The sequence below is a fragment of the Spea bombifrons genome, chromosome 4 (assembly GCF_027358695.1).
Source record: "Spea bombifrons isolate aSpeBom1 chromosome 4, aSpeBom1.2.pri, whole genome shotgun sequence".
Classification (NCBI taxonomy): domain Eukaryota; kingdom Metazoa; phylum Chordata; class Amphibia; order Anura; family Pelobatidae; genus Spea; species Spea bombifrons.
In genome coordinates, this window is record NC_071090.1 from 74330660 (window position 1) to 74348605 (window position 17946).

Consider the following 17946-nt stretch of genomic DNA (forward strand, 5'->3'; position numbering starts at 1 on the left):
TGTGTGCAGAGGCTGACATTGGTTAGATAGCGGCATAGTATATTAGTGCTTACATGAGAAGTAGGTGTAATGATGGACCATTACTCTACATTCAAGAAAGTTCTAATTAAATCTAAATTATCTACAAATCATCAGCTTATTAGTGCTTGGTGAATTAGCAGTTCTTTTATATTGATTGGTTGTCTGTCCCGTCATATACGCTGCAATGAGCTTATCATCAATGGCAAATCTTCTTTAGTCACACCCACAATCAACAGACTGACCTGTTTACTGTCTGAAATTAATGAACTGAGACGCTTATCTGTCAGCGAGCAAACAGTTCTATCATTTCACTGGGGGATTCTCCAGAGTAACCATAAACCTTATTGTAATTCATTCAATAATCAGCAATTTTAAGTGTACCCCCCTCATTGAGGCCAATAATGCCAATTACCCTATATAAATCATTTCTACATTTCCTCATCAATATTTCACTAATATATAAACTGTTTAAATGACAATAAAAAAAAAGTGGGGGAAGGTGATGATGGAGAGGGTGATAATAGTATATGAAGAGGTAAAAGCCAAGTAAAAGCAAAGAAATACAACAATGCTGAAATGAGTGGTGATGAAGAAAGAAGGCATTAAATCTTTAAAGAACAGGTGCAGGAAGAAAGAACAAATTGTAAAAGGGAATGGTAAAAAAAATAAAAAATTGTAAAAAAAAAACCAAAAATGGGTAAAGGTAAAAGACTGCACAGTATTAGTGAAGAATTACAGGAAGAATATAGAATATAGCCAGCAATATAGGAGCATTTATATAGCCGTCAATGTAGGGCATGGATACATGGATAAGAGGTTTAGTGATTGAGGTTCATGGGCCATATGGAATTATCAGTCTCTGTTCCTATTACTCCTCAAATCTTCTCCTCCATTAAATAATGTGGATATTTATTAAATAGTAGTAAATATACGAGCAACTGTTTCCACCCTTACGATATATATATATATATATATATATATATATATATATATATATAGGGAGGTGTACCTAGTTTAATGATGTTACAACAGATCCACGTTCTTTGGAGTTTTCTAGTTTTTTTATTTTTTCAGTAATATTCTTCTTTATTTTTTTCATAAAAATCACAGGTATTGAAATTGGGAGAAGATAAAGAGGACAAAGTTCAATATTAGACTATTTCTCTGCCTCCCAAGAGCCCCTCAGATTCCTTCTCCTTCATACGGGGGCTGTTCCAAAGTCTCCATTTTCCAGTTGCCTTATTTCACCCATCCACCCCACCTGCTATCCTCCCATATAAATATCAGGGTTTGAGCCAGATGGGCAGTTTCAGATCTGGAGCAGTTTGGGGAAGTTAAATTCACAGGGTCAAAAGTGCAAAGGTCATTCCCAAAATTGACAGTCTGTGAGTCAACAACATAAGATTAAAGAATCCCTGTCAGATTGCTTGAACTTGAAGGACTGAGCAGAAAATCTAGGGTAAAAATGGGCTTTGTGCATTCCACTATCTGCCCCTATTACCCCCCTATTCTGCCTTCCCCTCTGCTCCCCCTCAGATCATCTTCATGTTGAACTTACGGGGAGCATCTGCTGAGGAGAGTCCAGCATCAGACTTTCGAGGTACATATTCTATCTCAATGTTGTGTTTGGTGTTACCTTTGCCCCTGCTCCAAAGGAAAAGCAGAACCAAGCAGAAAAGGACAACCCCCAAGAAAGAAATGAAGCCCATAGTAGTGGCAATGATCAGCGTCTTAATATCAAACGGGAAGGGGACGCTTGCACGTGTGCTATTGACATCACTTTCATTTGGCTGGTTTGAGATGAAGGCAAAGGTCTTGTTCGGTTGATGAGGCCAATCAGGTGAGTAGCTACGTACATGGAGATGTGCCACAGAGGTATCATTGCCGCCTGCATTGCTTGCTACACAATGATACGTCCCATTGTCTTGTATTTGGGCATATCGCACCTCTAGAGTTCCATCTGGAAATACAGTGAGCCGCCCGTTGCTTTTGCTGGTGATGAAAGTCTTGCGAGGAGACTGCCAAAGGATAGCAGGAGGTGGGTCCCCATCAGCCCTACAGTAGAAATGTACTGTGAGTCCTTCATCGACATGTATCACCTGTGCACTACGGTCCTGTATGCGAGCACGTCTACATGTGAAGTAATTTGGCTGTAACACATCAGGGAAGTCTTTAAACTCCTTTCCTTGCACATATTCTGGGCTAGCACAGGAAGGTTGTTGTTTGTTGAAGTTCAGTCGCCAGCGTCGACGGAAGATCCACAGAAGGCGGCAGTCACAAGCCAATGGATTGCGGTCTAATATAAGAGTCTCCAGGTTACCCACAGAATGGAAGGAGGATTCCTCTAGTGTGCTAAGTAAGTTGGAAGAGACGTTAAGTATTCGCAAATGGTTAAGACCTCGGAATGCATAGGGTTCAACCACAGACAGCTGTCCACCCACTAGGTGAAACTCCTGAAGTCTGAGCAACTCATGCAACATGGAGCCCTCCACAGCAGTGATAGGATTGTAGGAAAGATTGAGGAAGCGGAGATAAACAAGATGTCGAATGGCTACATAGGGTATGGCAGTCAGATTGCTGTATGTGATAGAGAGAGATGTTAAGTTGAGCCCATGAAGGCTATTTGAGGTCATAGTATCCAAATATGGCCAGTGTGCGACCTCCAGAACTTTGAGACGATCTAGCCTTTTAAATGAGTAGTCTCGGATAACATTGATGTTGAGGTACCGGAGTCTCAGGGATATAAGTCCATGGAGATGGGACAGAGCTTCTGTGGGCACTGTAGTGAGGTTGCACTTCTCCAGTGTCAGCTCTTCCAGGCTGTTAAGCCCACGGAAGGCACGATGGGAGATGTAGACCAAATCATTATCGCCAACTTCCAGGGACTTCAGGTTGTATAAGTCTTGGAACATATCATCTAAAAGGATGACAATTTTGTTTTCACTAATATCAAGCCGGGTGAGATTACTTAGCCCTGTGAAAACACCGAGAGGAATGAGCTTGAGGCGGTTACTCCGCAACCCCAAAGAACGCAGGTTGGAAAGCCCACTAAAGGCTCCTGGCTCAATGACACTCACAATGTTTTCATTTAGTTCCAATTCTTCTAAGTAAGGAAAAGAGGAAAATTCATCCTGATTGATAGTTTTAATACGATTCTTGCTTAAATCCAAGAGTCGTGTATCAGTAGGTACACCTTCAGGGACAGAGATGTGGCGCTTGCGGTGGCACAAGACAGAGCGGTCCTGGGGGGAGCAATCACAGCGTTGGGGACAACCTGAGGCAGAGCCGGACAGGATGGAGCCCACTATAAGTAGGAGAATGGGACACAGGCAAGATGGCAGCGGGAGAATCATACTGGATGCTTGACTCCTCACCTAGAAAGAAACATAAGTGTTAATAATGTGTATACAGGGGAAACATTGTAAATATAAAATGTTGCTCGGATATATGGGAGCATCTTATAAAACTAGATTATCTTAAATGTAATTGGATAAGCAGTATGTCTAAAACAATATAAAGAGATAGAATAAGTAGGTAGACTTGCAGTAAAGTGGTAAAAACTAGCAAAGGAAGTTTGAGCACCAGATAAACGAAATGTATATTTGGAAAAATCAATGAAACCTGAGCATACTGTGGGTGGATGTGGTAGATCTGCATCTATAAAGAGAAGGCAGAGAATACCAAGAGCACTACTATATTTTAAGATTTATACATCGACCACTATTTAATGGACTACATCCCCCATGATTCTTAGCCAGTCTTCACTGATTGAATTTTTGTAAACAGATGCAACACCACATTTTACAATAAACCTATATACATGAGGTACAAATAAAACTATATGCACAGGCGAAGTTGTGTAAGAATTGAATCAAATACCAATATGGCAGACTCTAAACACAGCCAGCATTTATATCCAATACCAATGCCCCGCTCCAACCTTATCTGAACGCTAGAGATGTAAAACAAAGACCCAACCTCCACCTCCTCTGTAATTCCAACAATGAGCACAGACAAGGCAATTAGACAATTAACAATAATTGCAGACCAGGAATCTTAGTCTGGGAAAAGTGAGTCCTATTAACCCTCACAAAGGCATTGGGAGGGAAAGGCTTTGCTTGCTTTTGCTGCTTCTCTCTCTCTCTCTGAGAGCCACAACCGTCTTTTGTTATCTCTCTGGGTAAGATACTATTATCACTGCTCAGGAGAGTACTCCTTCACTCATAGATTTTCTCTATATGAGACTCAACAGAGATTGTCACATTATTTTCATTACTCTGTCGTTACTCATGCAGAATAAGAAGCTTTTATAGTAAGTTAAGTTATCTTGTAGAAACCTCTATGGTACATCTCAAATTGAGCTTCCATTATGAATGATCACCCTTTATTCATCATATATAAGATAACCTCTATAATCAGAGAGGTCAAAGTCCAAGCCTCAAGGAATCTTAATTACAGGTGAATAGAGGAGAGTTATTAGCATAATAACTAGTGATTGGCACCTTACATGTGCTGACAAAATGAAATCGTAGAGAAAGTATCCCCTCGATTAGTTTTATAAAGCATTGGGTTAATCACAGATGAGTCACTGTATGACTCAAAGGTGTTTTCTTTTTAGGTATATTTTGCTATGTTTAAGAACAAATGAAGTAGGAATAAGATTGTGTAAACCATATGTGTCAATTAGGTATCTGCCGATTCTGCCTAAGAGCTGTAGGTTACTTTTCCCTTGGGGCACGGGCTCAGGAGTTCAGTTTTGTGAAACTCCTACATGAAGTTAATGAAGACTCGTCTTGGTTGAAAAGTGTTGTCTTCCAGAGGTTGATGAAATCAGACTTCAAGTTGGCTTTATTCTAAGTTTATGAGATAGTTGAATGCCTGTATACCAAACTCAATTTAAAAATAATCATGGATTCTACTCGCTGTACAAGATGTACAAAAAGCTATTTCTCACTGCGCTCATCTGTCTACAAGATACACTGCTAGCTCTCACTCTTATTCTGTCTCCAAAAGATGCATAATCGTCCCTCGGCTATGTTCGATATGAGATGCAAAGCTAATCTGTATTCCTTTTCTCTCACCAACGTTCTGTCATTTTAGGAGGAGGTAAGTATTTCTTACTGTGTGGTTACTAAAGAGAGCAGGCCCCAAACAAAAACTTCCCAGAAGAAAAGCTTGGTGGCAGCATGTTAGAGGGTAATAGCGTTTGGAGCTAGGGTATCTCTGAGACAGAGAATGAGAATGGCCATAAGGTGACACTGATGAAGATATTATAGTTCAGATATGTACAGGATAGACTTAGTAAAAAGACAAATAAAACAAGCAGAAAGCAACAAATAACATGAACAAGAATGTGGAAGAAAGGAGTGTATGTACAGCCACCAAACTATATTGGTTGAAATCACACCAACATATATCCATCGGGAAAAAGTGTTTAGATGGTGCATGTACACAGAGAGAGGATGAGCAACTATTCATGCAAGGGGAAGCAGTACATGCTCACAATATGATTTATAAATATCTATCCCCTGTCAACGTACTGGAGGAAAGATACACAGATTCTATCCATACCTGGCCTTCATTTTCCTCAACTGGAAGATCGTTTCTTGTGTTTCCATATCCAGTAAAGCAATTACAAAACACCAGCCTTTGAACCACCACACAACAATCAAAGAAACAATGACACGATCACTCCTGTGTTCACACTGAAAAATGCTAAATCAGGCACACGTAGAACGCATTGCAGGACAGCATACAGAAGCGGGGTATAAATGCCACCGATACCTCTGGCATACAAGTCACACAAGAGATTCACGTACATGCACACAAAGAGATAAACATAGACACACAGACGCACAAGGACACACGCAGACGGTGCCGCTCAGCAATAAAATCCAGAGGCTGATCTCCAGCTGCAGAAATTTTCCATGCATAGTCGAATACAGGCTGGTGCTGCTAGGCAGAAAAAAAATGAAGAGGAAGGAGGGACGGACACACAATGCAGGAGAGGAACCAAAGACAACAAGGAGGAAAGATGAAGAACGAGCAGCGAGAGAACCAGAAAAAGGCAAAGGGAAAAGAAAAAAAAATGCAGAGAGGAGAGACAGAGCAGAGGTGGCGCAAGCAGAGACATAGTATCAGGGAGAAAAAGGGAGGGGAATGAAAGAAAGAACAAGGGGGGTGGGGAAAAGAAGGAAGAAAAATGGGATGAGTTAGGAAAAAAAGAAGTGGCTATGAGCAATTGGGCAACTGTTATTCTGCCCAAAAAGCGACTGAGCACTGCACACCATGACAGATGCCCAACGATGGTTATTAAGGCATATCTTATATACTATATACTGAGAGAGAGGAGGTGGTGCTGTGTATATTGACAGTATTGTACTTGTATAACTGTGCTGCATTTACTGGGAGATAGCAGTGCCATTTATAGCAAGTGTGCAGTATGGATTTAGAAATAGCCATGCCATGTATACCAAGGCACAGACACAATGTATATATTGTGCTCTATACAGTGAGAGAAAAATGAACAGTATTGACTGACAGGCGGCTGTGTTATACATAGTAAGGCATATATGTTTCATATATAGCAATAGACAGCCATGCTGTATACACAAAGGCAGCCATGGTATTTATACAGAGGGACAGACATGCTGTATATACAAAGAGAGCTATTCAGCATATACAAATGGAGAGCAGCGCTGTATATACCAAACTACACCTATGTTGTATGGTTCCAGAAACCAGCTGTGCTACATACTGTCCTTTATGCTATATGCAGAGGCAGCTGAACTGTACCCAGTGATATACCTGTGTTATATAGACAGAGAAATCACCGAGCTGTATACACTAAAAGTCATTCTGTATATACTGTGCTTTATATACAGACATATTGAGACATAGCTGTGTTGTATATACGGAGACATAACTGTGCTGTATATAGTGAGACATAGCAGTGAGGTATACAGTGAGCTATAACTGTGCTGTATATAGTGAGACATAGCTGTACTGTATGGAGCATAGCCATCATCGCTCAGAGCTCCTGGTGAGCATCTGTTGCACAGAAAGGGTTGTGTCGCTGTTGGGGCAGGTAATTACAGCAGTGGGTGATTAATAATTAATGTAGCCAGCGAGTAAACATCACAGTGGTACACAGCTCACTGTAGGGCACTGCATCAACCACATGAGGACACCCATCACAGGTTTGAAGTGGTCCAAGACAGTGTCTGTCCAAAGCCAGGGAAATGTGTTATCAAAGGACCCTGTTGTGTGCATTGAAAAGCTCTGTTAGTGCTGGATTTTCTGCAAGCAGAATGAAACAAGGCACACTGATCCATTAAACATTATAACAGGATGAGAGAGTAGTAATTATCTCCATGTATAGGATACTTTGTTAATAGATGAATTTATGTATGCATTGTGTATTTAAGAGGTGAGTGTGCACCCTTCTTCAACTCTAGGGATTTTATGCCCTGTCCTAGTGATCAGTTCTGTGGTGGGTAAACACCTAGTTAATCTCCATTTTGTCCCCTCTGGTCTGTAATTCTATTATAGGATTAATTAGATTTCCTGCATTCTAACAGCTGCCAGAAAAGAGAGGATGGGTACTGTGGAATAGACAGAGGGTGAGAGAGAACAAACAGATACAACGGCTGGGAGAGGATATGGGCATAGGACTCAGATACGGGGGCAGAGGAGACAAGGAAGATAAAGAAGGCAGAGCAGGGCAGAGAGAGAGAGAGCGAGAGAGAGAAAAGGCAGGGGTTACAAAGGGTGTAGGCTGTTAGACTGAAAGTCTCTTTCTTTTCTTCCCCTCTTGCTTCTTTATCTTTATTAGCTCTGTCCACGTTCCCAGTGCTAAATGAATTCCCTTTGGGTGGTAAATGAGAGTAATAGGAGAGAAGGAACTAGAGCCGTGACATGAATCCTAATAAAGGGGTGAGAGACACAGAGACTGGGAAGAAAAGGGGAGAACTGGGCTGAAGAGATAAAGTTCAACAGTCATTTACCCCAATGTTTTCCAGGGGTCAGAAGATTAACTATAGTAAGTGAGCAACTTGAAAGGTCATAGTGGAGTGATAAGAGACATAGAGGGAGGAGGAGAAGTAGAAATGATCCCAAAACGAGAGGATGAGAGAAATGGATCTAAATAAGGAGGCAGAAAGAATTGGAATGGAACACAGAATTAGGGCAGAATTTCAAGTTGGTAAATGAAAGAGTGTAAGGGGTGGGATGTACATATGGAAAGAAATGTGTTATTTCTGCTTGTTGGCATACTGGGCACAGTTCAGATACTTAACAGATGGCTTAATCACCTTTTACACCATTACAACCTATTACTAGCTTATTGGCCAAAATACAAAATTCCCATTAGCAGGTTCTAAAGTTGATAGCCAATGAGAGAGAGCATGATATCCTTGTGATGTGTCTTATAACCGAAATAAAGGTCTTCATGTCCTTAGTCATATTAAAGAACCGCATAAACCCATATTTTATGTGAAAGCGACAATGGACACTTAAGTACATGGCAAAATGTTCTAACCCTTTTCTAACCTCTAACTCCAGACAGCTGTTGTAGGACTCAATGGTTGCACTACAACCTTCTATTTAAAGCCTAAAGAACACACCAGCAGGGCAGGGGTAGAAACGTCCACCACCTTCATAATCACTGTGATTGTGCTGCTAGGTTCAAAAAAAGCTCTTGGTGCTTTTGAACACAGTGCGCTAAGTATTGTGTTTTGTGATCAGCATGAATTTCAGCACAATATAAGTTTCAACTACTTTTTACAGGGATGTAGGGAAATATTATTCATTTATCGTCTCTCAATTTCTGCCTTTACGAAGCTACGTATATTTGGGTAACAAAATATATAAATGCAGGGCAGAAATAAAAGCAATGATCTCCTGCATGATATATTTTATAAGCATTCCAATAAACATGTGTTCACCAGGAACTATGTAATGTAAGTAATACAAAATTATAAAGCAAAGGACTGCTTTGATAACCAAACACCCTCTACCTTTTGTTGAACTATAATTTCTACCCTGCCAATCAGAGTATATGGAGGTTTTTCTTTAGTCGTGGAATATTTGAACACCAGACCTTTAGAGTGCACAAATATTTCTAAGAAAGGGTTTTAAAAACATTGTTTGGAAGTAAGCACACTGAATTCTTAGTAGTCTGGTTAAATCCAGGATAAATTTGAATGAATAATTTATGTTCATTGCATTCAGTCACACACCCTGCAATACATAACCAGGATCATACGCACAGCCATGAATAACTTAACTCATCAATATCGCAACCAGGTCCTTCTCCACTGCTGTACCACAGATTCAGCTGTGGACATTTGTCACACCTTTCAGCAAACAGTCACTGAGACCTGTCATACCCATTGACCCTGTGTAGATGTGCCATGCATGGACAAGTGGAGTAACAAAGCTCCCTTCCCATACCTCCATTATCCAATGTTTTACCCACCTCCCCCAGCCTCCATTTCCCAAATCTCTCTCTTTTCTTAACTCTCATTTCCCATATCAGCCCTGTCTCTTTCATCCTATTAATTCTAACTTGCATCTAAAAACCAAGACCATCACTGCACAGAAAAGAAAAGTCAACCATATGCTTCTCTCCTTCCTAAGGAATTGGACAGGCTTATAAGATCCCTCCTTTGCCACTTAATGGCCTCTTTGAAATAAGGAGATGGTATAATTATAACACACTTTTTCATTAAACCACCCTCATACAGAAAAAATAACTATAACAAAATTATATATTTCTTAATGTGACTGTAAAGTGTATTTAAGACATACGTAAAGACCTAAGGTTTAGACAGGGTCTATGTGGGAAATGTGATTGGCACAAAGTCAAATTTCTGTGACAAACAATCAATCAAAATCTCCAGCCCCAGTTCCACCCTCATGCTTAATTAAATGGCTACTCACCACTGTGGCACCTTTGGGATATTTACATATCCTAAAGGCACAATTTTTCAAATGATCTCAAAACTCCCATCACCATGTTGCCAAGAACTCTTAACACCACAGCTTTGCACTGTGCTCTATATATGATTTAAGCATTCATTGTAAGTGTTGAGGTGTAGTCATCCTGTCAGGATGTGGATATGATATAATTGTTATTGCGACATTCGGTGATTTTCTTATGTCAAGTGTCTCCTACTGTTGCATTCCAAAGAGATAATATAACACACTCGGTGGATTATATTAATATAAAACGTGAGGAAGACCAGGTGTGGTTGACAGTGGGCTAAATCTTATTACCCGTCATAAGATTTATTGCTGTTTTATCTTATTTTTTGTGTTGCAATCTATTGGAGAATTAGTATTTTATTATCGTAGGAAAATAAATCTCAAGTAATAGAATTGGACCCAATGCGGCAAAGCCGTTAAAAATAAATAGAAATTTAGAATTATGAAGATAAAAATAAATCAAAATATCTTAAAACTTTTGCCTAGGCTACATTTGTGGCATTAGAACACAGGAAACATCAAATGAAATGTTACTACTAAGATTTTTAATTAGCATACAACAATGCTTGATGATGCCACATTTCAAACTCAAATTTTACAACAACCTATACACTTGTTTACACTTCTGCAATAAATTATGAAGGATGGTTAAAAAAACCCAGTTCCTTTGCAAAAATGTAATTGCCACACGGAATGTATCATGGTTTGCCTTAGTCTCATGGTTTTGACTCCAATTTCAGGGTAAATGGGCACACAGTCTGAAGCGGACTCCTTCATATTCTACTCTGATTAAATCAGAACTGATCATTCCAACTAGGGCTCTGGCATATCACAGGTGAAATCCTTCCTTGAATTCATGTGACATAGCTCAGGATATCTTTATTGTCTGACAAATCATGGTTTTCATAAAGCGCCATTGCTAGAACCATTTGGATGCCACAATTAGCAAGCCACTGCAACATAATCTTTGGAAAGGGCGTTTTTAAAAGTTTAAGATTTGATGAGTCTTAGCTACTTTAGAGAGTTCTCAGATATGGGGCACTGTCTCTCAACATCAAGCTCAGCTATAAACAAGTGTAGAGACAAATAAAGAACAACTTCATAAATACAAGAAAAAGAGGAATAACATATACATACATGGGTAGTAGAAGCCAGAAGGCTTGTTTTTTTCCCTCAGAAATCTCATGGTGCTGCCACAACCACAAGGAATTCTGGGTAGGCACATGCAAATAAGGTGGCTGTGGCAGCACCATTACATTCCTGAGGGAAAAACAAGCCTTCTGGCTTGTGTGGTGTCTGTAGATGAGTGTTTAATAACACTTCTACTACCCCCTTAATTTTAAGTGGAAGGGTTTCCATCCCCTTTACCCACCATAACTTATGTAATAATATAATTACATGTCACTGTACTTACACACAATTACATGTATTTAACACCTTATAACCAAAACAGAGAAAATCATCATCCTTCACGATATGGATGTTGTCTACAGTAAACATGTGCAGGGGCATGTGAATTAATCAGGAAGACCCAGGGACACGGAATCTCCAACATCAATAGACCACCTGCAGTACAGGTCAGAACCTGGACTTTTATCTAAGGCTGCTTATTAACTTTTTAAATACCACAAGTACGTGCAGTACATTCTAAAATGTAGTAGGGCAATTCCGATATCCGCTGTTACATTCCTGTACAAACAGGGTTTGCTGTAAACAAATCAATACAGCAACATTTTGCAGATACACACGATACAGTATATCTGCTAAAGGCGCCCTGTAAAAGTAAGACAAAATATTTTTAAAGATTAATATTTTCTGCTCTACTAGGGAAAGTTCCATTAGGAATAAAATAATATTATATATTATTATATTATATAGTTATTTATGGTTTCCATGGACCATATTCATTGCGTTTTAAATAAAAACTACATAACTACATAAAAGATGTATAGTTATGTTAAGCACATTGATATGTAGGATCCCCTTGGAGCTCAGAATGTTTGGTAGGTACAAGCATAGCAACAGCTCGAAAAGTCACAAGAACGTGTATTTTATATTATACAGAGTAAGTAAAATACATTGCTCCTCTTCTAAATGCCTTACTCAGTTACTCAAATAGCTCAAAAGATCACAAAGTTACAAAAAAGTATTGGTTAGCCTTGACCCTTAGGCTGTATTTTATCTTAGAGCTGACAGTTCCCACTTTACAGTTCTTATTTAAAAACTGTATCAGGCACTAAATATATATATATATATACACACCGGTATATATATATATATATATATATATATATATATATATATATATATATATATATATATATCAGACACACACCGGTAAGCTTTTAAAATTAGTTTGTGATGAAAACAAGACTGTCTTTTGCCACAGGGCAAAAAGGTCACCTTCAGAGTACAGGGAAAAATGATTGCAAGTTCTTGAATACAGACCTGGGGAATCCAAGGTTGCAAATGTAGGGGACCAACTGCAGAGGTATACCCAGGTGTCTATTGGAATCATACAGAATAAAAAGGGTATAGGAACACTTCTGACTATTCCTACCATCACAGCAAAATCCATCATTAAAAGGTTGTAAGATGTATCATCACACCGAGCCAGGTCACCTTGCAAAACTGAATAGGTTTAGAAAATGACAAAGCCGTATTGGATGTCACTGTTAAGTCCACAATGGACTTGATAGATCTGCAAAGCTTTGTGTCTAAGATGGCAGTCAGTGTTCACACACCAGCTGTAAGTCATACAAATTATGTCTCATATGGCGAGATTTGAAGGCCATGGTCCATCAATGATGCTAAACAAACTTATTAGAACTGGTACAATTTACTTGTGAAGAATGGACTAACCTACTGTGCGAAGCTTGTCAAAAACTATCCAAAAAGACTCATTAATTGCTGCAAAATGGTTTTCTAAAAAGTACTGACTTAATGGGCTGAAACTTATGAAACTAATAAATTTTATCTTCTACATTGCTTCAGCATTTTACCGACATTTAACCATTTAACTACAGAATTCACTAAAAGAAACCTTCATACATTATTTTTAAGTTATTAAATTATGTTATTTGTAATTGCACACTATGTAGCTTGCAGAAATATCACAATTATACCACGTTATATGCAATTCATACGATGGAGTGGTTGTTACATACTAACAGTAATAATGGTATTGATTTAGAAAATACATTTGTATTCTTTTTTTAATCCCTGCACAAATAAGTGCCATTCAAGGTACACTAGCCACGGGAAATAATATTTATATATCTCTATGACAAGTACTGTTGTGGCCTGATCCCAAAAGAAAACCTTTGGAATTTGTTTCAATCTGACATTATTTTCAAGTTTTCTAACAAATGTAACCAAATCAGACTTTCAAAAATGTTAACCTAACAAAGACCATGATATATATTGTTCTATTATCTCTATAAACGAATTCCATGTAATTTACATTCCCTGCTTTGTACTGTAAATGTGATGTAATGGAAAGGTGGCACAGGTAGGCTGTTTGGGGCACAGACAAACTGTTTGGGGACAAAGGTTGCACAGATAAGTTGTTTGGGTGAAAAGGTGGCACGGACAAGCTGGGGGTTGTGTGGGACATCTTGCTTGTGAAGTTGGGGTGCTCCGGGGCAATTTTCACACTGGGGCATGGTGGTTTTTGTTAAACCCTTGGTGTGGTGTGTGAGCACGTGAGGTCAACCACACAATAAAATATATGGGACTGGTGTCCAAATAACTGCAGGGTTGTTTTTCATTTTTAGCTCGGCCCTCTAACTTGTAATTACTGCTAATGTATAATTTAATGGGTGAGGAGGTGAGGAGACAGAAGAAATCTAACTGATTTAAGTATATATTATACAGGGCCAACCAGGCTCTTCCTGCACTAGGCATTTACTGGGGTTTACCCTTCATAATGTATAGTGAAGTCAAGCAGCTCTCTTGCAAACTCTCCTGTCAGCTTCTAGTTGGTGAATAGATCCTACTATGTTCTGTTTCACCTATTATTAAGTTGATATTGTCGACTGGTTCAGGAAGCCTTTCTACATGGGGTCGGGTAGTAAGAAGGGTCGTAGCCCAAGATAGGAAAAAATCAAATAGAAGTTTTAATTCATGATCTAGTTAAGCTAAAAGTTTTAAGGGCAACAGTTTCCCTTTATACACATCATGTATAATTTAACTCTTCTAATATGATAATCTGTGATTTAACATTAGCTGTATGCACTTTGGTCTGCCAACTGAACCAGCACGAAATTGGCATGATGAGAAAAAACATGAACCTGTGCTCATTACACTTTGAACCTACTTAAATTTTGGCAGTATTCAAAAAGGTGATCATAACTCATGCCGTTTGGAAAGTGGCAAATACCCAATGCAAAGTGGACAAACGAACACTGAGTTTGTAAAACGCTAAAATCCATATAAAGTAGTTGACTACGAAATTCCCTCCCCATATTGCCATGTCAAAGAATTAATTATCTCCCAAACAGCACAGGTACTGTATAGCCAGCTGTTTTTAAGATGTTGTCCCTATTAAGCATGCCAGTAGTCACTTTGACTGATGTAGATGCCTGCAGTATGCCAGTCAGAGAGTGACTGTGAATGTTAATTAATTCATGATTATATTCATTAATTTATGGAGTTATTAAGAGGATTCCACTTTACACAGCCAGTTAAAAAAAGAGTTTTCACAAATGATATCACCTTTTGAAGTAAAGACCTTCCACATACTAAGACGTGTCATATAGTCACAAAGGCATCACAAGAAAATCACTACTCCTATTTTAAATTGTGCTGGTATATATACAAGTGCAAGACAAATAGTGGGCCAATACCTTATTTTGAGTAACCTAGGCATTGAAAAAGCCTTAAATCATTAGTGCTTAATCTAGCCATCTGATAGAATATACATTTAATAAACCATCTCCCTAGCCCAATCTACAAACTTGATTTACAGTCAGGCCCTTACTGGTCACTGGGTACAATGGGAGGGTGCCCTATAGTACGTGCCATTCACAATTATTACTAGACTTGGGCACCGGCGGAAAGTTTGTGTTTGTTTTCAGGGAAAACATTCATCCTTCAAAATTTTTGTTTTCTTCAGATATCCCATTCGTTTTTTTGGTTGCCATGGAAACAAGAAATAAACACATAGAAGAAGGTCAAAATTAGCATAGAGGTATAGAGTTAAGGTTAAGGATAGTAGTGGAATGGTTGAATTAATTGATTAAATTAATTAAAGATCTTAATGAAATCAAAACCTTGGAGAGTCTTAGACACTGTAAGAAATGGTAGGCTGAGGCTCACCAAATCTCACAAAAAAGAATCTAACTCTGTAAAATTCTCAGATAAAGCAGTCACAGTGAAATGAACAGATCCCCTGCCTGCTCTGCTCTTATATAGGCTCTCGTCATTACTAGTCTGCTTTTACCCCCAGAAAAATATGCAGCACAGCTATTGGACAAGCCCTCAGCATAATGTGACAGGAGGGAGCTGATTGGACAACCAAATAGTTTTTGGTGCAGACAAAACAATGAGATTCTCCTCCTGTTAGTGTAGTTAAAAATGGTGGCCACCGCAATGGAACGATTTTTCGTATTGTACACATTCGTTTTTCGACCAATGTTGTATTCGTTTGTTGTTATTCGGATGAATGGACGAAACTGTAACATTCGGCACAAAAATGCATTCGTCTGAAAACAAATGCGCAAGTCTAATTATTACTATCATGCACCGATCTGATGGTATAGAGTGTAGTGGCCTGCTGAATACACGAGTGCACTGCAGACGTCTAGGCGGTGTACGAATGTAAAAAGTCTAGTCTGTGATTTATCGGTCACTGGCCTTAAGGTGGTAGTGCCAATTTGCCTTCCTGCCTAACAAATAGAGCCAAAATAGGTACCCAGAGCAGGCTAGACAACCTATGGTCTCCCTGTTTTCAACTGTGAGTCTCATCACACTTAGCCAGCCAAGGACCTTATAAATTAAATCCACGTATAACGTATACAATCTCATTATATGTCTTTCCAAGAATGCTGCATTTTCAGGAGCATTCTATTTCTTAAGTCACCAGCATCCTTGAAATATATATATATATATATAATATTGAAATGATTAATTATATATGTCTCCTACACACATATTTCTGTATCCTGTGCATGTTTCTAAACATCAATACAGATTTCCTCTATCCCACACAAATATAGACATACAGCACACAGAGGCAGCTATATACCTTTCAAATTCACACACATTTCTCTATCCCTCCCCACACAGATATAGCTATACACCACAAAGGCTATTGATTTCCTCTGTAATATTTCGCTTCACTGAGCAGCTTCACTAAAACAATTTACCAAGATTAACCCTACCCTTTCCACTGCGTCGACGTCTACCAAATGCTCGCCAGAAAATTACATCTAATCCTCCCCAGCCACCAAACTGATTTTACGCTCTACACTGAAATTAAGCACTGCTTGTCGAGAAAAGTGGCATTAAAGCTCGTGCAGTCAGTAACCCCTTCACTGCTTGGGAATGACATTAACAAGATGCATTTCAGAAGAACCATTCCGTGCTATATATAGTAAATGGCTCCCATACAAATGGGTAAAATGTCCTGTACGTCTAAACTTACATCAAGGGGAACTGGCAGCAATCAACCTGGGGGGAAAGAACAGCCAAATTCATAACTCTCAAGTGTCCCAGTTTCACATGGCAGTCCTGATTTTTACAGAACTTGAAATGTATCCAAAGACCACGCTAAATGTCATGAACAATTAGTGCTGCATACAGAGTCAGGACACTCTGTTTGCTTGATATATTTCATTGAACAGAAGCAGCACTTCAAGATATAACGCTGTACTTGTGTCCATTCACATGACTGAATCTACACCTTTCTGCTGAGACTACAAGCTTCTACAACATCTTCAAGGCAGGATCTTATAACCTATGGCTGGACAGAGAAACATGGACTATATAATACGAGAAACAAGTAGTTGGTATGACTAGGTTTTTCCCATGTGATAATCATGTGAGCTAGGAAGCCTAGAAATAAACACAATGGGCCCCCTTAGCTAGTTGGCTCATAACATCAGGACACTAAGCATGGCATCCCTGCATTTGTATTCACCATTTGTCTGGCCTGTGTTTGAAATCTGCATACAAAAGACAGCATTTGTAATTATGCCCTACAATAGAACTGGATACATCTATGTAAAATTTAGAAACATATAGAAATAGTAAAATGCAAAGATTTTGTCCAGATCTGACCGTAAGGTTCATAGTGCCTTAGGTTATCTATATCAAGGAGACCACCAGTGCCTAACTTAGGAAAGAACCTGAACCACAAGCTCACAAGCTCATTGCTCTAGGAAGTTCCTGTATTTGCTTATATGATAAGGACAGTCCTGATTCTGACCTACAGAATATATCTATAGAAACATATACTTATTAGTCAAAGATCTCCATAACTAGCAGTACATAACCAGGAATTATATTCTAGACTACCTAGGGCTTTCACCAAACATATCACATCTTAAACCCATTACAGACGTTACAGAAAGCATCTGTTTTGCTGGACACAAAGACCTTGAGAACTTACATCCATGAACAATCACCTTCTACACAAGTGGTAGAAAGGGTTAATGGTCCCATAAAAGAAAGGAAAGCAAGCATATAGAGTGATTGATGCTCTTATTGATTAGGGATTAATAGAGGATGCATAAGTCTGAGAGGTTTTGGTATCTGCTGGTGCTGGCAAAAGAGGCAACTAAACAAAGAAAAAATGGGTGAGACAGAGATGAAGGATAAATAAAAATAAAAAGGATGGTGAGGAAGAGGGTTTTAGGAGAAAATAAAAAAGTGAAGGGAACAGAGAAGGAGGAGCAAATAGACAAAAGTATAAAAGCAAAGACAATAAATCAAACC

General features: G+C 38.9%; 1 protein-coding gene across 1 annotated transcript; it reads right to left on the reverse strand.

Annotated features, from left to right (window-relative positions):
- Positions 1–1060: 1060 nt before the first annotated feature.
- LINGO1 (leucine rich repeat and Ig domain containing 1) lies at positions 1061–5754 on the reverse strand. Its single transcript, XM_053465166.1, has 2 exons — positions 5593–5754; positions 1061–3395 (listed from the first exon to the last, which is right to left on the reverse strand). The coding sequence occupies exon 2, from the start codon at positions 3372–3374 to the stop codon at positions 1554–1556; it is 1821 nt and encodes a 606-aa protein (XP_053321141.1). The 5' UTR covers positions 3375–3395; positions 5593–5754; the 3' UTR covers positions 1061–1553.
- Positions 5755–17946: the final 12192 nt, after the last annotated feature.

What these genes read in the sequence shown, in the direction of transcription:
- LINGO1 (XM_053465166.1), bottom strand. Translation starts at nt 3,374, where the DNA reads ATGATTCTCCCGCTGCCATCTTGCCTGTGTCCCATTCTCCTACTTATA.